At 37.8% G+C, this 22,291-nt stretch overlaps 1 protein-coding gene across 5 annotated transcripts in view; it reads right to left on the bottom strand.

Annotated features, from left to right (window-relative positions):
• Positions 1 to 22,291, bottom strand: part of Nkain3 (sodium/potassium transporting ATPase interacting 3) — a 652,366-nt gene that overhangs the window by 329,196 nt on the left and 300,879 nt on the right. For all 5 annotated transcript variants that reach the window (XM_031366509.1, XM_031366514.1, XM_031366513.1 and 2 more), the window contains one exon: positions 7,442 to 7,579. In XM_031366509.1, the coding sequence (XP_031222369.1) occupies positions 7,442 to 7,579 (138 nt within the window). The remainder of the gene's footprint in view (positions 1 to 7,441; positions 7,580 to 22,291) is intronic.

The raw sequence follows: 22,291 nt of genomic DNA, 5'->3' as shown, positions 1-22,291 counted from the left end.
TTTGGTTCCCCCTTTTAAGAAGGAATGAAATGTCCACCTTTTGATCTTCCTTCTTCTTGAGTTCCTTGCCAAATCTTTTTACAAGAGTGATTAGTTCTTTGCAGAAAAGTATGGCCTCACTGATGATCTTTTGTCAGAAATAGTAGAAACGTAATCCTCATGTTGCTATATTTTGAGCTGAACCTAACTGCCACAGTAACAGACATCATATTTTATTAATTTTTGAGTAAGCACGTAGCATGGACCCAGTGTTGGTGTTCCAATGCATTTGTTTGTTTTGGTGGACTGAGTATAATTGCATATAAAACGAAGGGTACACAGAGAATAGCAGACATGATGTTGAGATAAAACCTCCTGCAATCTAAATGTTAAACAGCAACAGGATGGTATGTGATACAAGGAAGAGCTGCAGTGTGTGTGTCAGGAGATGTCTGACGAGGGTATGAAAAGGTTAGGCTCACTGCAGAAGTCCCTAGAAGCTAAGATCTGTGGTGCAAATCCTTGGGGGAGAAAGAATTGAAAGGATTTCTGGGCTGGAACACAGAACACTTCTAAATTCAAAGCCATAGCTACCATTCATTCACTAAAAACACAGAATATTATGTTTTAGAAGGTTTTGGTGACTAGAAAAGAATGCATATAAAAAGTGCTCCATCTTTTTAGGTGCTTCCTACCAAAGAAAGAAGGTGAGGGAAGTAGGTTCCTGCTCCAGAGGCAAAAATGCTGTGAAATCAGGGTGGAGGCCTGGGGAATGCTTGAACCAGAGGAAGAGGCTTGAATAGCTTGTGACAGGCACATTAGCTCACATGTCCTCTGTTTCTGCCTGCCTCTGCAGCCCCTCAGAGTCTCCCACAGCCTTGCCTGGTGTCTGTGACCCAGCAGCCCCTCAGAGTCTCCACAGCCTTGCCTGGTGTCTGTGACCCAGCAGCCCCTCAGAGTCTCCACAGCCTTGCCTGGTGTCTGTGACCCAGCTCAGCATTTCTTTGGATACATATCACTATGCAGTTTATAGATCACTCTGCTCCTTGCTTCGGTGCCATGAGCATGATTAATAATTTGCTCACGTGCAAATCTCCTTTATTATACAAAATCTGTGAGAACACTGAGTGTAAGGAGAGGCTGTGCATACATATACTGTTTTCTCACTCTTACACTTCATCTGTTCACAAGACTCCCTTGAGAATCATGGGCATTGCTCTTCTTTCTGGTTTCTTTGCTTTGCTTCCTTCCTCCCTTTTTAGCTCCAGTAAGCAAATGGAAGCTTTAGATCTGCCAGAATCTTTAACTAGACTCCTAGGGAAGTGGAGAAAGAAAGCAATAATTTTCTGGGAAAGCAAGACCTCCATGCCAAATGCTTCATTTGAGTTAATTTTTCCAAGAGTCCTGTGAGGTCAGTTTCAGCATCCTTAATTTATAAGTGAAGAGGGACTTGTTAGATGACTAAGTGATGTGTTCATAGGACCTAGCAAGGAGCAGGTGAACCAGAAGTGTATTGGTCCCATTTCTCTTACTAGCTTCCTGAAGTTCAAACCTTAAGTTGTTCCTGATGCAAATGCTGACCTTATAACTACTCCTGGTCTGTTTCCCACGCCGTCCCAGATTACTATTGCCTACGCAGAGATCCAAATTCCCACATGGCTACAAATTGCCCATGATAGTAAGTTTTAATTGTCAACTTGGAATAATGTAGAAGCAATTGAAAGAGAGTTTCAGTGGGAAGATGGTTTACATGAGCTAGCCTGTGGGCATGTCTGTCAGGAGCTTTATCAATTACTTAAATTAATGTGAAAAGACTCATCATAAAAATCCTAGACTATCTAAAAAGAAGAAAGTGGGCTAAGCACAGGCGTGCATGTCTTAATTGACTGTTCTCTCTTCTAGACATGTTACTCCTTCAAGGTCTTGCCACCTTTAACTTTGCAGCAGTGGTGGATTGTAACATGGAACTGTGAGCTAAAAAAAAAAAAAAAAACTTCTCTGTCCCTTAAGTTGCTTACATCAATGTATTTTGTCACCGGAAATGAAACTAAGGCATTTCTTATTTGAGACAAATGCCTACAGAATCACAAGAATGGTATGTCTGTTCACAATGGTTCCTTCAAAGTTGAGGAAGGTTACTGCAGTATTGCAATTGTGTGGTAGTTTTCCATTGTCTTATGAACACACAAGTCAACTGTGTGTTCCTCAAAGGTTCATCTCTCTCTCTCTCTCTTTGTGTGTGTATATTTTCTTTTTACCTGAAAGAGATTTTAATATTAAAAACTATAGAAAATAGCTTTTCTATAAGTCACATGAGTGACTCAAGTGTCAGCAGCTTTTTGGTGGCAGCAAAAGGAGACTTGAATCTGAAAGATAAAGACAATTCCATTCTAGAATACAAGAGGAAGAGAAGTGCAAGACTATGTTACTTATGCTCCACATATAATGCAATATTAGACTTTTAATTGTAAGTGAATTACAGACATTTTGAGTGAATAAATAAATAAATAAAAGGAAAAACAGATGTTAGGAGAGAAGGATGAATGAAAAGAAGTAAATTAGGGGAGGAGGAAGTGAAAGGGGAAGGAACGGAAAGTGAGAATTAAGGGCAGACATAAATTTGCTCAGGAGATCAGGGATATCCTTGATCTTAACCTCTTAGGGAGCATTGATAGGTTTTAGTTAACAATTTAGGAAAGCACAAAAAAACTCACTGGGAAAGTCTAAGGCTGGAAGCTCACAGGAATCCTATATATTGAAGAAACAGAGCAGAAACCTCAGTGAGGCTGTGGTTATGGAGAAAGGGTACATTTAGAGTATGAAGGTTATCAGAACTATACAGTGTCTCCGACAGACACCTGAAGCTTCATTCTATGTATACCTGTCTATTCCTGAAGCCTTAGTAGAATAACAATAGCAAAAAATAAAGTCACTTGACATTACTACTATTTAAAATTTAATTAATAACTTGCTATTCTGCAGATACTAAGCTATCTTATGCCATCCCCAGGAACTCTCTTTCTAGTAGATCACATAATAGCTCAGATGATATTCAAAAGTAGAACAGGAGTTGCTTAGCCACACTGCAAATTGAGGAACATCAAATACTCTTTACTTCTTCTCAAGCTCCAAATCTTTACTTCTATGAAATGAATAAAGATATCATAATGTTTACCTTGATGGTCCAATGATATAACTGGTATATTTTTCAAAGTAAATGATGTTTTTTGATTGTAAACAGATTGGGATTAACAAAATTTAAAGATGAAATATTTAAATCATGTTTTCTAATGTCATAAATCCACAGTATTGCAATAATTCTATAGTATATTTTATATTTATTGGCCTGATGGCCATCTTATGTGTCTCATCTTATTAGATGGCCATCAGGCCTATAAATCCTACTTACAATCATTTACATTATTATAATTCATTACTTCCCATAAAAGTATCCCAGTGAAACTAAAAGAAGTTATGAACTAAATGGATTTGACAGATATTTACAGAACATTTCACATGAAAAAAAAAAAGAATATAACTTCTTTTCAGCACCTCATGGTATCTTCTCCCAAACTGACCATATAATCAGACACAAAACAAGCCTCAACAGATACAAAAAGATTGAATTATTCCCACACATTCTATTAGATCACCACAGACTAAGTCTGATCTTCAATAACAACAAAAACAGAAGGCCCACATACTCATGGAAGCTAAAAAACTCTCTACTCAAAGATGACTAGGTCAGGAAAGAAAAAATAAATTAAAGATGTTTTAGAAATTAATGGAAATGAAGGCACAGCACACCCTTGCATATGGGATAGAATAAAAAAAGCAGTGCTAAGAGGAAAACTCATAGCTCTGAGTACCTTCATAAAGAGATTAGAGAGATCATATGTTAGCAGCTTAACAGCACATCTGAAAGCTGTAGAATAAAAAGATGCAATATACCAAAGAGAAGTAGATAGCATTAAACACTAGGCTGAAACCAGCTAAGAAGAAACAAAGAGAACTATCCAAAGCATCAAGAAAACTAGGAGCTGGTACTTTGAGAAAAACAACAAGATAGATAAACTCTTAGCCAAACTAACTAGAGGGCACAGTGACAGTATCCAAACTAACAAAATCTGAAATGAAAAGAGAGACATAAACTGAGGAAATTCCGATCCTACTACAAAAGCCTATACTCAAGAAAAATGGAAAAATCTACAAGAAATAGATGATTTTCTATATAGATTCCAGGTACCAAAGTTAAATCATGATCTGATAAACTATCAAAACAGTCCAATAACCCCTAAGGAAATAGAAGCATTCATTAAAAGTCTCCTAATTAAAAAAAGCCCAGGGAAAGATGGCTTTAGTGCAGAATTCTATCAGACTTTCAAAGAAGAGCTAACACTAATATTTTTCAAACTATTCCACAAAATACAAACAGAGGGGAAACAACCTAATTTGTTCTATGAAGCCACAGTTGCACTGATACCTAAACCACAAAGATCCAACAAAGAGAGAAAACTTCAGAAAAAAACCCTTTTGAATATCCTTGCAAAATATTCAATAAAATTCTTGCAAACTTAATACAAGAACACATCAAAAGGATCATTCACCATGATCAAATAGTCACCTGGGATCAAAATTCATCCCAGGGATTCAGGGATGGTTCAATGTACAGAAATCCATCAATATAATCCACTATATAAACAAAATTAAAGAAAAAACTACATGATCATGTCATTAGATGCTGAGAAGAGCTTTTGACAAAATACAACACCCCTTCATGTTAAAAGTCTTGGAAAGATCAGGAATTCAAGGCACATACCTAAACAGAGTAAAAGCAATATACAGCAAACCAGTAGCCAACATCAAACTAAATGAAGAGAAACTTGAAGCAATCCCACTAAAATCAGGGACAAGATAAGGCTGCCCACTCTCTCCCTATATATTCAACATAGCTAAAGCAATTAGATATCAAAGGAGGTCAAAGGGTCAACACCCTTCACAGCAGTCACAAATAATATAAAACATCTTTGTGTGACTCTAATAAAGCAATTGAAAGGTCTGTATGAGAGGAACTTCAAGTCTCTGAGGAAAGAAATCAAAGAAGACCTCAGAAGATGGAAAAATCAATATTCATGCATCAGCAGGATTAACATAGGAAAAATGACCATCTTACCAAAAGCAATCTACCAACTCAGTGTAATTCCCATCAAAATCCAACTCAATTCTTCACAGAGATAGAAAGAACAATTCTCAAATTCATCTGGAATAACAAAAGACCCAGGATAGTGAAAATAATGCTCAACAATAGAAGAACTTCTGGGAGAATCATCTGAACTTAAGCTCTACTATAGAGCAATAGTGAGAAAAATCCACATGGTATTAGTACAGAGACAGGCAGGTAGAACAATGGAATAGAATTGAAGACCCAAAAATAAACCCACACACTTATGGTCTCTTGATCCTTGATGAAGAACTCAAAACCGTCCAATGGAAAAAGGAAAGCATTTTCAACAAATATGTTTGTTCAACTGGTGTTCTGCATGTAGAAGAATAGAAGTTAATCCATTTTCATCTCCTTGTACTAAGCTCAAATCAAAGTAGATCAAGGACCTCCATATAAAACCAGATATGCTGAATCTAATAGAAGGAAAAAGCCTTGAACGTATCAGCACAGGGGACAATTTCCTGAGCAAAACACCAATGGCTTATGCTCTAACTAAGATCAACAATTGACAAATGGGACCTCATAAAATTGAAAAGCTTCTGAAAGGCAAACGACACCAACAATAGGACAAAAATGGCAACCTACAGATTGGGAAAAGATCTTTCCCAACCATACATTTGATAGTGGGCTACTATCCAAAATATACAAAGAACTTAAGAAGTTAGACTCCAGAGAACCCAATTAACACTCTTAAAAATGGGGTACATTCTCAACTGAAGAATTTTCAATGGCCCAGAAGCCCCTAAAGAAATGTTCAACATGATAAGTAATCAGAGAAATGCAAATCAAAATGACCCTGAAATTCCACAACATACCAATCAAAATAGCTAAGGCTGAAAACTCAAGAGACAGCAGATGCTAGAAAGAATATGGAGAAAGAAGAACACTCTACCATTGCTGGTGGGATTGTAAGCTCCTAAACCTACTTTGGAAAACAATCTGGGAGTTCCTTAGATAATTAGAAATAGTTTTATCAGAAGATTCTGGTATACTACTACTAGGCATATACTCAAAAGATGCTCCAACATATAATAAGAACACATGCTCCACAATGTTCATAGCAGCCTTATGTATAATAAGAGGCATCCCTTAATGGAAGAATGGATACAGAAAATGTGGTACGCTGGGTGGTGGTGGTGCATGCCTTTAATCCCAGCACTTAGGAGGCAAAGGCAGGAGGATTTCTGAGTTTGAGGCCAGCCTGGTCTATCGAGTGAGTTTCAGGACAGCCAGGCTACACAGAGAAACCCTGTCTTGAACCCGCCCCCCCACAAAAAATGTGGTACATTCAAATAATGGAATGCTACTCAGGTATTAAATATAATGACTTCATGAAATTTGCAGGCTCTAGAAAATATCATCCTGAGTGACTCAACCCATACATAAAGGACACTCATGGTGTGTACTGATAAGGGGATATTAGCCAAAGAGCTCAGAATACCCATAATACAACTCACAGGCCATTATGAAGCTTAACAAAAAGGAAGACCAAAGTGTTGATAATCATGGGAGGTACAGGATGGGAGGGACATGTGAGGGAGAAGGTAAGGGTCAGGTTTTAAGGGGGCATGATCAGGTATGGGAATATATATGAGAGAAGTCCAGAGGGTCAGGAAAATGAATAGAAATATTTAGCAGTTGTAGTGGGGAATAGGGAAACCACTAGAAAGTCCTAGAATCCAGGAAAGTAAGAGGTTCCCAGGACCCAACTAAGATGACATTAGATGCAATACTCTACAGAGTGGAGATAGCCCCTGACTAATATAGATGCAGATATTCACAGCCAACTATCAGACTGAGCCCCAGGACAACAATGGGAGAGTTAGGGGAAGGACTGAAGGAGCTGAAAGGGATTGTAACCCCATAGGAAGAACAACAATATCAACTAATAGATGTGTTCCCACCCCATCCTCCTGCCCCCAAGCTTGCAGGGACTAAATTACTAGCCAAAGAGTATACATGGATGGGTCCATTGCTCCAGCTGCATTATGTTGCAAAGTATTGCCTTATCTGGCATCAACGGGAGGGGAGGCCTTTGGTTCTGTGCAGGGTTGAAGCCCTAGAGTAGGGGTATGCTAGAAGGGTAAGGCAGGAGTAGGTGGGTGGGTAGCAGAGCACCCTCTTATAGGTAAAGGGGAGGGAGTATGGGATTGGAGGTTTACAGAGGTTAAATCCGGAAGGTGGGCAACACTGAAATGTAAATAAATAACATAAGCACTTAAAAAAAAAGAAACTTACCACCATGATGTAACGTGGTCTGTACTGAATGGTTCCAAACAGACCCAATATGACAACTATTATATGCAGGAAATTTCCAAGAATGGGTGCCCACTGGAAGCCAAGGAAGTCAAAGATCTGCCTCTCCAATGCTGAAAGCTGCAACAAAGGAGAGTTCATTATTGACTAATCCAGGCTCTATTATATCATCATCATTAGCTTTCAGCTGCAGAAATTTGCATATTCAATTGCAATTATCTCATAGACTTTATCCTTTTCTCTTTCTTCTTTCTTTCATCCTTCCTTCCTCTTTCTTTCTTCCTTCCCTCTTCCTTTCTTTTTTCTTTTCTTTTTTCTTCTTTCTTTCTCTTTCTTTCTTTTTTATTTTTTCCTTTCTACCTCTTCTATCTCTCCTTCTCACCCTCTCCCTCTCTTGCTTCTTTTTTCTTTTTCATAGGGTACTGATGATCAAGCTGAGATGGTCCTGTATGTTAAACAAGGACTCTAACATTGGGATTCACCATCAGTCTCTATTGCTAGGACCTACTCAACAAACTGTTTAATTCAGTTTTACTCATAAAATATTATAAAGTAAGTTGAATATTCTGAATTTAAGTACAGGGTTTTAAACCTGTCACATTTCATGACCTAATTATACATACTTCTTAAATCATTTTCTGTAGAAAAACCTTCAGGCATAGAATGTGTCTTAAACTAATCATTATTTTCCAACAAGTGATTAACTAGCACAGCATACTTAGAACAATAACTTTAGGTATGCATTAAAAACAGGTATCAAATTTGGACATAACAAAACTTTTATCTTTCTATATGAATATGAACTATATATAAGCAATTATGGTTTGGATAGGGAGAATATTCCCAAAGCTCATTGTTAAATTTTGGTGTCCATGCAACACTCTCATAGATGGTATGGGTGGTAGGTAGGGGGTCCCTCAATCAACAGTGGACTAATTTCATGACTTAATGGATTATTTGGAAATTACAAAGGTGAGTAATTCTAGCTGGGACAAGTAGGTCACTAGGGTGATGACATTGAAGTACGTATCTTTTGTTCCCCTGTTTGAGTCTTTATTGCCTTGATGTGAGCAGCTTTACTCGTGTGTGCTCTGAACAGTAGTGCTCAACCTCATCAGAGACCTAAGCCAATACAACCACTTGATCATGGACTACAACCTTCAAAACTATGAGTAAGATTAAGCTTTCTTCCTTTATTTGATTTCTTTAAGCATTTTATCACAGTGGAAGGAAACTAACTAATATACTGTGCCAAAACTACCTGCTTTCTCTTATCTTTATTCAATGCTAGTAGTGATAAGAGCTTAAAACTTTATAAGATTTCTACTCATTTAGTTACTCTAGGCCTGTGATCCTAATGTAAAAAACTGGAATGAAATAGTCCTTTAAACCTTGTGATTTCACTGAAATCACATTCTGTAAAGCCTTTTTGAATACCCCAATAAAAATTATGGTACCATATCAATTTTAGGAATACAATAGAAAATTATATTTGCATTATATATAATTAACTTTTAAAGCAATACTTCAGTGAATGAACTGCATACTTAAAGCATTTATGATTGAACAATGAATTTCAAAGAGTCCAGTGAACACTGGTTATGTCATTATCGTGTACAAATGATCCTTCTTAGATTCTAACCCTAGAAATTGTATAGCCCCACCTGCCATGTGTTTGGAAACTAATCTTACACAACTGAGGTCTTTTTCTAGATTTTCCTTGATAAAATAATAATTCTCAAAAAAATGATCCAGCAATTAGCTATATTGATAGCAGTAGGAACTGGAACTTTAAAATGCAAATGACACCCTAGGGATTTTTCTACTTATGCAGCAGGTGTATGCCTGAATAAGTTTAATTTCTTTGTACATAAAGAAATGTCCTCTATCCGGTAAGTGGAATTTAAGCTGGGGAGGAAAATAGAGAAGAGCTGATCCTCAAAGATAATCAGAGCACAGCTACAAGGACATTGCAGGTGCATCCTAATTCTGAAGTGTGTTGCCGCCATTTCTTGTATAGAAGATGTGCAGAAATTCCCAAGTACAGAGCAACAGAGCAAAGGAAGACGCTGAAATAAATTTTCAATCTCCTGTGTATCTCTGCTTCTGACTCTAATTAGTTCCCAGGAACCTTCCCCTGAAGGAAGCAACATTTTATTTATTGGCCCATCAGAGATATAAATATGTACTGTTTTTATGTTCAAATAGGATGAATAGGCTCAGAATAAAGCAACCCTGAAAAGCAGCCACAGGCAATTCATTCTGAAACGGAAACCCTATTTTAAAGCTGTCATGCATCACGGAAACCTTTAAAGTGAACTTTTGAAACAGAGAAAAACTCATTTCTCTCCTGTCAGATAATGCATGGTTACTATTCCCTTTTATGATATGAAAAAAAAATCCATAATGAAGGCAGCTAAACGAATGGTAATTACTAGAAATCTGCTGTCTTCACTCAAGATGCTCTCGCTTTTCTAGCATTTATTTTCTGAGGACTTAAACAATAGCATTGAGATGAGTTGAAATAAAAGTACAAACAGAAGCCATCAAAAAGAGCATACATCTAAATTTCTATTATTTAGAATGTTGAAACTGGAGGCTTGCAAGTTTGAGGTAAGCTTGGGCTATATTGTCTCAAAATATTCAAATGAGCAAAAAGTAAGGGTAAGATTGTATCAAGAACAAGACACAGAACTTGTGCAATAACTAAGCTTACCATAAAATTGTAGTTTACGTGTATTTAAAATCAACATCTGTAGCAACAATAAAAAACATGCTAAAAAATAAAATAATTCAGTTTTCTGGTAATCATTTCTTTTTTTAAGATTTATTTATTTTATGCATACACATATGCATACACACTGTAGCTGTACAGATAGTTGTGAGTCTTCATCTGGTTGTTAGGAAATGATTTTTAGTACCTCAGCTAGCTCCGGCCCAAAGATTTATTTATTCTTATAAATAAGTACACTGTAGCTGTCTTCAGACGCATCAGAGGAGGGTGTCACATCTCATTACGGGTGGTTGTGAGCCACCATGTGGTTGCTGGGATTTGAACTCAGGACTTTTGTAAGAGCAGTCGGTGCTTGTGCCCACTGAGCCATCTCTCCAGCCCTCTGATAATCATTTCTAACTACTGTCATTAACTATTCACTTAGTTAACCAACAAAAATTTTCTCTCCGAATGTCATAATCTCTAGCAGTACCTAGGACACCGCAGTAAAAATTCATAGTCACAAAATAAAATGAAATAATGCATAAGGTACTTATGAACTTTGTTTATATACTAACATCCCTGTCGATTGTAAAATGAAGCCTCAGGCTCTTGCTAGGAATATGAGCCATGCTTATCTCTTACACAATCTGAAGGTACTTATCTCCTGGTGTCAGGTTGGGATCTTGGTATTTACTGGGAAAGATATTTTTAAAATGGAAATTACACCACACTATAAATCAGGGTTTCCTTTATCTTTTGAGCATCTTCTGTTGAACATATACATCATCATGGTAAAACAGCATTTTGGTAACAGCGCTTCTGTCTCAGTGGAGGAAGAGTAGATAGTCACCACTTTTGTAAAGCACCTCAAGCAAAATCAGCCCAGTGAAGAGGAGAGCAGAAGGGAAGGGCACAGGAGAAGCAGCAGGGAGGGGTGGTGAGAAAGCCAAGGAAGACTGGTGCTGAAACGTCACAGCAGAGCAGAGAGTACATAAGTCAAGAGAAGGACTGGAGAATGAGGTAAACGGGGAGAAATCAGGAAAGCATAAAGGCACAGGACCTTTCAAGGAAAGCAAAGATAACTATTCATCAAATTGAAAGTAAAAAGTAGTCAGTAGCCTAAAAAGTCTTTTTAAAAAAGGGGATTGTTTCTAAATGAAAGTAAATATAGGTAATGGTAGGGGAGAAAATAGAGTATGGTTAAAAATGGGTATGTATCTTTCCCTAATCAACTAAAAACTAAAAGGGATCAAAATTTTAATAAATGACACCAAGTGATGGTGTCTTATAGATGCACACATTGCTGTTAACCATTCACTTAGTATCTTGAATAGCTTATAACATTATTCATAATTATGAAAATTAATTATATTTAGAGAAAGCATTGTAAAACCTCTAGAATATAAACAGGTTTCTGGGCATTTTTCTAGGCTTATGATAAGACAAGTACAGTGGAAGCTTGTGTATTTTTTTCTTTCTTTCCTTATTTTTTATTGTATTAAAGAAGACACGTGAGTGCTATAAAATCAAGCTGAAGTTATCTTTTACTTATTTGTTTTTAATCTCAATTTTTTTGTGTTGAACTGTACCTGTCTAAAGCTTAACATTTAAAAATGAATTTGACAGCATTGGGTTTCAGAAGAGAGAGAGGAGTCCTTTTATGTCCATTCCTTTTGAACATTCCCATTGCTCACTAGAGAGAGATGCAAGGAAAAGTCTGAAATGACATCTCACTTGCCACAGAGACACAAGAAAGCATCAAACCAGCCATACTCTCATAAAAAACTGAATTGAAAGAACCTCGTACAACTGCTTCTGATGTGGTTAACTTTTACCTTAAGAATTCATGGGCTAAGTATTCTGTAATCACAAAGGATTAAATAGGATTAAATCTTCCCTTGAAGAAAAGGTTTAATGTTTGCAACTAACATCTTTCTTGGTGAAATCATCTCTCTCAGATTGTTGCAAAGTAGTTATAATTACAAAAGAATGCTTCTTGATATATGCCAAGTCTAGCCTCCTTGCCCCCTCCCCCAGCTTCAGTAATATTTCTGTTGCTTAAAAATTGTCTATCCACTAATCACCCAAAATATTTTTATACTCCATATGGGAAGGGAAGTTTCTGTGCTCATACTATGTGATAAGCTATAATTTGGAGATGTGCCTCATACCTATAAATTTACCAATAACATTTGTACTCATCACTACTTTCTTGTGTTGAGTTTTAATTTTTGTTTTTATTTTTTCAGAAATTGGGTTCTGGGAATCAAACCCCAGGTTATCAGGCATGGCCACAACTACCTTCAGTTCTGAGTTATATTTCCAGTTCTTGTTGTTAGAGTTTTTTTCAACAGCCACATCTCACAGCCTGATAGCCATCAGTGTTTGCATGTGATAGCTAGGTGGGGAAAAAGTAGGATGCTCAGAAGAGAATGTTCCTTAAAGATGCAGCGTTGTTTTAAACTGCATCTGGTAGAGAGGAAACGTGTCTCTAGCACATCTGGAAAGGTTTCCTGGGTTTCGAGTTCCTGGATCTTAGGGAAATGACTGGGTCTTTCCCACTCTTACATTTTAATAATGAAAGTATATTTGAAGGAAGTAGTAGAGTGTCTCACCAAAGCACATTTGTTAATGTCTTTGTTGTTGTTTGTTTTGTTTTGTTGGTCTTTATTTTCTTTTTGGCACAAAGTCTCACTGTATTTCTCTGGCTGGTCAGAAACTCAAGATATAGACCAGACTGGTCTTGAACTCACAGAAATACTTCTATCTCTGCCTGTTAAGTACGGGGACTAAAGGCATGTAACACCATGCCTTGCCACAGTATTTGTTTTGTTTTGTCTTAAAGAAATAATAACTTGTCTTTTTTGTTTGTTTGTTTTTGTTGTTGTTGGTGGTGGTGGTGTTGTTTTTCCCAGAAGCTCAGAATACCCAAGATACAATCCACAAACAACAAGAAACTAAAGAAGGAAGACCAAAGTGTGGATACTTCGATCCTTCTTAGAATGGGGAACAAAACACCCATGGAAGGAGTTACAGAGACAAAGTGTGGAGCAGAGACTGAAGGAAGGACAATCCAGAGACTGCCTCACCTAGGGATCCATGCCATATTCAGTCATCAAACCCAGACACTATTGTGGATGCCAGCAAGTGCTAGCTGACAGGAGCCTGATATAACTGTCTCCTGAGAGGCTCTGCCAGTACCTGACAAATACAGAAGTGGAGGCTCACAGCCATCCATTGGACTGAGTACAGGGTCCACAATGAAGGAGCTAGAGAAAGGACCCAAGGAGCTGAAGGGGTTTGCAGCCCCTTAGGACTAACAACAATATGAACTAAGTAGTACCCTCAGAGCTCCCAGGGTCTCAACCACCAACCAAGGACTGCACATGGAGGGGTCTGATTTTTCTGGCAGCATGTGTATAGTAGAGGATTGCAAATTCGATCAGCAATAGGAGGAGAGGGTCTCAGCCTTGTGAAGGTTCTGTGCCCCAGTGTAGGGGAATGCCAGGGCCAGAAAGTGGGAGAGGGCGGGGTGGCAGGCATGGGGAGGGGGGAGGCAACAGGGGTTTGTTTGTGTTTGTTTCTTTGTTTTTTGGAGGGGAAAATGGGAATGGAGAAATTTACATGTAAATAAAGAAAATATCTAAAATAAAAAAAAAGAAAATAATAATAATAATAATAATAATAATAATAATAATAATAATAATAAATCCTTCCAACTATCAAATCAAGAAAATTTTCCTGTTTAAAAAGAAGTGGATTTCATTCTGTAGATGGACAGGTTTATGAAGGCTGATGGCAGAGAGCCTGGGAGGGGAATCAGGATATCAGAAACTCACTTAGAAAATGTATTTGTTCGTGTATGAACTAACTCAAGATAAGAAGGAGCAGAGGGACAACCATTTCACCTCAATATGCTAGTGAGCTAATGGAGTTGAGAAATGACCTAAAGCCTGAGCATAGCACCATTATGCATAAGACATGAACAATACTCGGTTTATCAATGTGCTGATTAGCAACATTCGGCTAATCAATATTTGTTAAATTGGTGCTAATAAAAGTAGGAAACATATGTCTTATCCCATAAGCTCTATAAAAATATGAAAAATCAACTAAGGTACATTAGAGCTGAGAGTAGTTTCCTCCCCTGCCCCATCTGTCACTTTGAACTCAAGTAATTGTTTAACAAAGTTACATTCGAAAGTGAAGTGCCTGTAGAATCAACAGAGTATGTATGGTGATATTTCACAGTTAATACCTTTTCTCTTCTTCATTCATTCCCAGAAGGGCTTTTATTCCATTTTTCATGTTTTAATGGAGGAAAACTGTCCTTTAGAAACATCATCTGTGCTAATTAATCAACTATCAGTTTCTTTATCAAAATTAGCTCATGGGAGGCTAGAATTGGCCCCACTATGCTGAAATCAGGGTACTGGTGGGACTGCATTTCTTTGGGTGTTTCTACAATGCATTTTCTTTCCTTGGCTTTTTCATATCCTAGGAAGATTTCTTGCCTCCATCTTCAGAGGCAGCTATGTGTACAGAGTCTTTTTGTAGTCACCTTTCCATGTTTCTCAACCACGTCTCTCTTGCACATACAATGACACTTATGAACAATTTGGCTCACCAATGAAAGTTACTGCATTTCTTCACTTTAAGGTCAACTAAATACTCATTTCTACCTGCTATGTTAATTTCCCCCATTTAAATATTAGGCAGCAAATCCTTATATTCTAGCCATGTGTACATAGCCAATGTTTAGGTGCCGATATTCTGTCATTCATGTTACATTTCTTGCTCTCTTGATTGAGAGGTTTCTGGGGGCCAGTATGCTGTCTTATAGTGAAGTTATGTCCATGATCGCTCTAATGCTTTACCTAACCTTCTCTCAGTTCTAGAAAACCATCTGAGGTAAGGGCATGCTAATGAGCTATGGCTGTAATCAGTGTCTTTCCCGAAATGATCAGCATCAGGCCTTTTGCCTGATCACCCCTCAGTGGACAGAAGATTTATTTTTAGAAAACACTGAAGTTAACCCCAGCATCCTGGAAGTAGAAGCAAGCATATCTCAGTGAGTTAGAGCCCAGCCAGCCTATCTCCATAGCAAGCTACAAGCCAGCCTATCTCCATAGCAAGCTACAAGCCAGCCTATCTCCATAGCAAGCCACAAGCCAGCCTATCTCCATAGCAAGCTACAAGCCAGCCTATCTCCATAGCAAGCTACAAGCCAGTCTGTCTCCATAGCAAGCTACAAGCCAGCTAGGACTACATTATATTAAGGAGACTGATATAAAGAAATATGTTCTTAACTCTCCAAAATATTTAGAAAACTATCAATAATCAGAAGCTCATTTTCACTCTACATGCTAGAGTATATATTATCATCCTTTGGAGTCTATCCAGCTTGCTCTACAATCTGTGTAGCAACTAAAGTCTGGCCTCTCAATCAGCATACAGAGAATTGCACAGTGTTTGCAAGTAATCTGTATATATCCTGCAACTGATATTAAATAGTCTCTAAATTAGTTTTAACACCAAAATACTTCACAAATACTTTTTATAATACTTTGATTCAGCAATAGCAACACAATTTCTTTTTCTAATATTTTCCATTTGAAGCTAGTTGAGCCATAGGTACAGAAAACATGGACACAGAGAGCCAACTGTGCATGATAATCCTTATCATGCACACTAAAGAATTTGAAATAAAAATATTACCAGTATGTCCTTATTCCTTGTCGTAAGAAAAGCACTTCATTTCAATAATGGAAAAAAAAAGTCATTAGGGCTGTGTCTAGCGACCTTCAGTGATCAACAGGTATGCTCATCACTTATGTAGCAAGTTTTATTTCCAGTCTATTAATACCAATCAAATTCAAGAACCAACTCTTTCTAGATAAATCAGTTGATGGAGAAATTTTAGTTATTCTCTTGTGAACAAGGTATCATTCTCGCTGATGAGAGATATGAGAGTTTTTTGTCTACTTGAGATAAATTAGAATCATCTGGGAAGAGGAAACTTCACTTGGGGAATTGACTATCAGACTGACCTGTGAGCATCTCCTGGAGATATTTTTGTTGTTGTTGTTTAATAATTGAGGTGTGAAGGCCAGTCCACTGTACTACCAGTGCCACAGTTAGGCATTTGTATCTGTTGTTTAAGAAAAGCTGATCAAGGCATGGAAGTCAAACCAGTAATCAGCATTCTTTCATAGCTTCTGTTTCAGTCTCTGTCTTTAGGTACCTGTCTTGAGTTTCTGTCATTGTTTTGATGGGTATAGGACTGAAAAGTATATTATGAAATAAACCCCCTTTTCTCCATGTTGCTTTTAGCTAGAATATTTTATCACAGCAATAGGCAACCAACTAGAACAGGAGGTATTGTAGAAACGACCTGAAACCAACTGATTTTATGGTATGGAAATTTGTGGATAATAAATATAACATAATTATAGCAACGCTGAGTATAATGTGGGAAGACTGGGAGGTAAGGTTAAAGTATTTAAAAATTACCTTGATCCAACCATTAAAATATCATTAGATATTTCTTTCCAGATTTCATTTTATGAACTTCAGATTATTAGGGTTCTTTCCTTTTCCATACATTTCTTCAACAAGTAGTGTTGAACAATTGCAATGGAGTTAGAAATGCGAATGGCTGAGCTGTTGGCATTGAATAGGTAACTGTCTGTCTAGTTTGGAGGAAAGATATAGATCAAGTAATTATAATAAAATATTGCATGCACTATAGCAGAGGAGTCCTTAGGACAATTAAGTAAGAAAGAGAAAATGGTTGAGCTCACTGCCTGACAGACAAGAATTTCCTAAACACCACTGTGAAGAGGCCACTACTATATAGGATTCTGAAGGTTCTGTACAAAGTTTTCTTGCTCAGAAGGGTAAGGGCAGGAAAATCACAAGTAGAAGCAAAACAAGCCCATTTGAAGATCCAGGAAAGTTCTTGTTGGGTAAGATCATTCTAGTAGACAGAAGAAGTGGTAAAGCTGAGTGAGCCCAAACCTGGGGAATCTCAGAACTGAGCATTGTAGGGTACTGTGAGGCTAGCTCCCTGCCAAATTCTACCTGTTCTGCAACAGCTAACCATAACACCCTACGAAGACCTTGGTAAACAGTCACTTAGCACAAAAACCTGGAGTTCTCCGTGCTAATGAAGTATCTAGATAGGCCCCAAGTGTTCTGCCAATGAGCTTCCCTTCCTGGGCAATCTTTCCCACAAGAGGTATTTAATCCCTGGTTCACCCTGAGTAAGATGTATGCATTCACATTTGCAAATAAAACCAAATAAAACAGTTTGAACAAGCAAGGGCCATCTCTTCATCAAGGATTGCCAAGGGGGGAGGAGTTTGATGTAAATAGCCATGACTAAATCTCCTGGAGAAGGCCTTCCCTCTCCCAGCCCCTCCATACTTAGTACTCACTGAGAACCAAATGGGTTCTTCCCCTGTACTGGCTCTGCCTTCCCCTTCCTGCCTGGTGCATGGATGCCCTGAGGAAAGTGTGGACCTGAAACCCTGTTCCCAATCCCCAGCAGGACACCAGGGCCATCTGGGTACACAGGAGACTGGGTACCACAGCAATCATCCCAGATTCCAATGTTTTCCACTTCTAAAATCATGGATGGAGGACCCCCATTACAAACAATGGTACCCTAGCAGCAAGACAGACATGTAGTCCGGCAAGTTCTTTAACATGTTCTTTCTAAGAGACACTAAATTAAGTTGAGTTTCTGGAATTTATCTTGGTAGTACAAATTACAAAAGCAAAATTTTGAATATGGTGCCTGGAAATTGAGATTTTTAATCTAATCTTCTAAAATCTAAATTTGCCATTTATTCTAAACTGTGATCTTTTAAATACTTTTTATTTCATGTTATTAATTTATTGTATGGGGTATTTTGCTTGCATTTATGTGCACAGTACCCATGCAGAATGGTAGACACTGGATCCCCTGGAACTGGATTTACAGACAATTGTGAGCTGTGATGTGGATGCTGAGAATAATACCGACAGGAGACTGATATAACTGTCTCCTATGAGGCTTTGCCAGAGCCTAACCAATATAGATGTGGACTGAGCATGGAGTCTCCAACGGAGGAGTTAGATAAAGGACTGAAGGAGTTGAAGGGGTTTGCAACCCCATAGGAAGAACAACAATATCAAACACCCAGACTACCCCAGAGCTTCCAGGGACTATACTGTCAACCAAAGAGTACATGTGGAGCAACCCATGGCTCCAGCTGCATATGTAGCAGAGGATGGCCTTGTCTGGTATCAATAGGAGGAGAGATCCTTGATCCTGTCAAGCCTCAATGGCCCAGTGTAGGAGAATGCCAGGGCAGAGAGGCAGGAGTAGGTGGGTAGGTGGGGGAGCCCCCTCATGGAAGCAGGGGGAGGGTGAGGGAGAGGGGATGAGGGCTTCAGGGGGCAGAAAAGAGGATAACATTTGAAACATAAATAAAAAATGTCAATAAAAACCAAAAATCCGTGGTCCTCTGGAAGTGCATTGCGATTTTAAACTCTAGGTTTATAACTGTGCATCTGTAAGATCAGGAAAATAATAATTCACTGCCTAAATTATTCCACACACAGACCTATACACAAGACATGAAGATAAATGCTTGGTGTGTGAACACCTGCGCACAGGAGCACACAGGCACACACACAAAGAAACATGTACACACATGTATACATGTCTGATTTCAGATAAGGATGCTCATAAAAATGTTTCCCATAATGGGAATATTGGAGATTTCTAAAAAGTGGTTAACATAATCATGAGTGAAGTATGATATGACCATAACAGCAAGACATTTTATATATTAATATAAATAGATAAGCACAATATATTGTTGATGTAAAAGTCTTATGTGTTTAATATGGGGCTATTTGATAATAAGAGATGTATAACTTTATTCAGTCAATAAATATTTTAAGATCCTTGTGAGTATATGAAATGGTTTTACAGTTTTCTATATAAATTACTTGTAGGTATAGAAACATAGGATATTAAACCTAACTTCTGACAGGTAAAGCCACAACATCTGTCCCAACACCCAACATATAACAGGGACCCCCAGAATCCAGGGAAACAGAAATTCCTGTCCAGATAGAGGCATGGCTTACTCCCAGTTTGCACCAGTGACCAAAGAGGACCCAGGCCACTGTCTCCCTACCCATTCCTACAACACCCAGAGGAAGCTCCATTCCCAGATGCTCTGACACACTCAGGATCACAGGATCACAGAGGAAGCTTGATGCCAAGCAGATCTGACATACCCAAGATCACTGGAGCTCTGACACACCCAAGATCATAGATGAGGTGACAACATCTGTCCCAACACCAGGCATAACTGGGACCACACACAATAATAGTAGGAGACTTTAACACTCTACTCTCACCAATGAACAGATCATGGAAACAGAAACTAAATAGAGACACAGTGAAACTTACAGAAGTTATGAACCAAATGGACTTAACAGATATCTACAGAATATTTTACCCTAAAACAAAAGAATATTCTTTTTCTCAGTACCTCACAATAACTTCTCCAAAAACTTGACCCTTATAATCAATCACAAAACAGACTTCAACTAATACAAGAATAATCAAATAATCCCATGCATCCAATCAGATCACCATGGCCGAAGTCTGGTGTTCAACAACAGTGACAACAACAAAATCAACAGAAAGCCCACATACACATGGAAGCGGAACAATGCTCTACTCAATGATAATGTGGTCAAGAAAGAAATAAAGAAAGAAATTAAGGACTTTCTAAAATTTAATGAAAAAAGAAGGTACAGCATACCTAAATTTATGGGACATGAAGAAATCAGTGCTAAGAGGAAAACTCACAGCTCTGAGTGTCTCCAAAAAAGAGACTGGAGAGAGCATACCCTAGCAGCTTGACAGCACACCTGAAATCTCTTGAACAAAAAGAAGCAAATACACCCAAGAGGTGTAAACGATAGGAAATAATCAAACTCAGGGCTGAAATCAAACAAGTAGAAACAAGGAGAACTATACAAAGCATCAACAAAACCAGGAACATGTTCTTTGAGAAAATAAAAAAGATAGATAAACCCTTAGCCAGAGTAACCAGAAGGCATAGAGACAGTATCCAAGTTAACAAAATCAGAAATGAAAATGGGGATATGACAACAGAAACTGAAGAAATTAAAAAAAATTATCAGATCCTACTACAAAAGCCTATACTCAGTAAAACTGAAAAATCTAGATGAAATTGATGATTTTCTAAACAAATGCCAGGCACCAAAGTTAAATCAGGATCAGATAAACCATAAAAACAGTCCCATAACCCCCAAGGAAATAAAAGCAGCCAGTAAAAGTCTCCGAATCAAAAATTCCCCAGGACCAGATGGTTTTAGTGCAGAATTCTATCAGACCTTCAAATAAGACCTAATACCAATACTTTCAACCAATTTCATAAAGTAGAAACATAAGGGTCATTACCCAATACATTCAATGAGGCCACAGTTACACTGATACCTAAACCACACACCCAACAACAATAAAAGAGAGAACTTCAGACCAATTTCCCTCATGAATATTGTTGTAAAAATACTCAATAAAATTCTTGCCAACCAAGTCCAAGGACACATCAAAATCATCATTCACCATGATCAAGTAGGCTTCATCCCAGGAATTCAAGGATGGTTCAATATATGGAAATCCATCAACATAATCCATTGTATAAATAAATTCAAAGAAGTAAAATCACATGATTACCTCATTAGATTCTGAAAATGCCTTTGATAAAATACAACACCCCTGCATTCTAAATGTATTGGAGGGATCAGGAATTCAAGGTCCATTCCCAAATATAATAAAAGTAATATACAGCAAACCAATAGCCAACATCAATCTAAATGGAGAGAACCCTGAAGCAATCCTACTAAAACCAGGAACAAGACATCGACTCTCTCCCTATTTATTCAATATAGTACTTGAAGTTGTAGCCAGAACAATTAGGCAACAAAAGGAGATACAAATTGGAAAGGAGTAAGTCAAGATTTCACTATTGGCTGATATGATATTATACTTAAGTGATCCAAAAATTCCACCAGAGACATCCTAAACTTGATAAACAACTTCAGCAAAATGGCTGGATATAAAATTAACTCAAACAAATAAGTAGCCTTCCTCTACTCAAAGGATAAACAGGCTGAGAAAGAAATTAGGGAAATGACACCCTTCACAATAGTCACAAATAATATAAAATACCTTTGTGTGACTCTAACCAAAGAAAGATCTGTATAACAAGAACTTCAAGTCTCTGAAGAAAGAAATCTAAGATCTCAGAAGCTGGAAAGATCTCCCATGCTCATGGATTGGCAGGGTTAATATAGTGAAAATGGCCATCTTGCTGAAAGCAATCTACAGATTCAATGCAATCCCCATCAAAATTACAACTCAATTCTTCATCAAGTTAGAAAGAGCAATTTGCAAATTCATTTAGAATAACAAAAAACCCAGGATAGCAAAAACTATTGTCAACAATAAAAGAACTCCTGGTGGAATCACCATCTCTGACCTCAAGCTTTACTATAGAGCAATAATGATAAAAATTGCATGGTACTGGAACACAGACAGGCAGGAAGATCAATGGAATAGAATTGAACCCAGAAATGAACCCACACACCTATGGTCACTTGATTTTTGACTAAGGAACTAAAACCATCCAGTGGGAAAAGAGCAATTTAAGAAGTGGTACTAGTTCAGCTGGAGATCAGCATGTAGACAAATGCAAAGAGATTCATTCTTTTCTATTAGTTTCAATGTATCTGGTTTGATGTGGAGGTCCCTGATCCACTTGGACTTGACCTTTGTACAAGGAGATAGGAATGGATCGATTTGCATTTTTCTACATGCTAACTGGTAATTGAGGCAGCACCATCTGTTTAAAATGCTGCCTTTAAAAAAAAAATAAGAGATCCATTATTATCTCCTTGTACAAAGCTCAAGTCCAAGTGGGTCAAGGACTCCACATAAAACCCAATACACTGAAACTAATAGAAGAGAACGTGGGGAAGAGCCTCGAGCACATGGGCATGGGGGAAAAGTTCCTGAGTAG

Source organism: Mastomys coucha, unplaced genomic scaffold (genome assembly GCF_008632895.1).
Source record: "Mastomys coucha isolate ucsf_1 unplaced genomic scaffold, UCSF_Mcou_1 pScaffold14, whole genome shotgun sequence".
Lineage (NCBI taxonomy): Eukaryota > Metazoa > Chordata > Mammalia > Rodentia > Muridae > Mastomys > Mastomys coucha.
The sequence above is the reverse complement of the archived record's forward strand: the minus strand, read 5'-3'. Positions and strand labels throughout refer to the sequence as shown.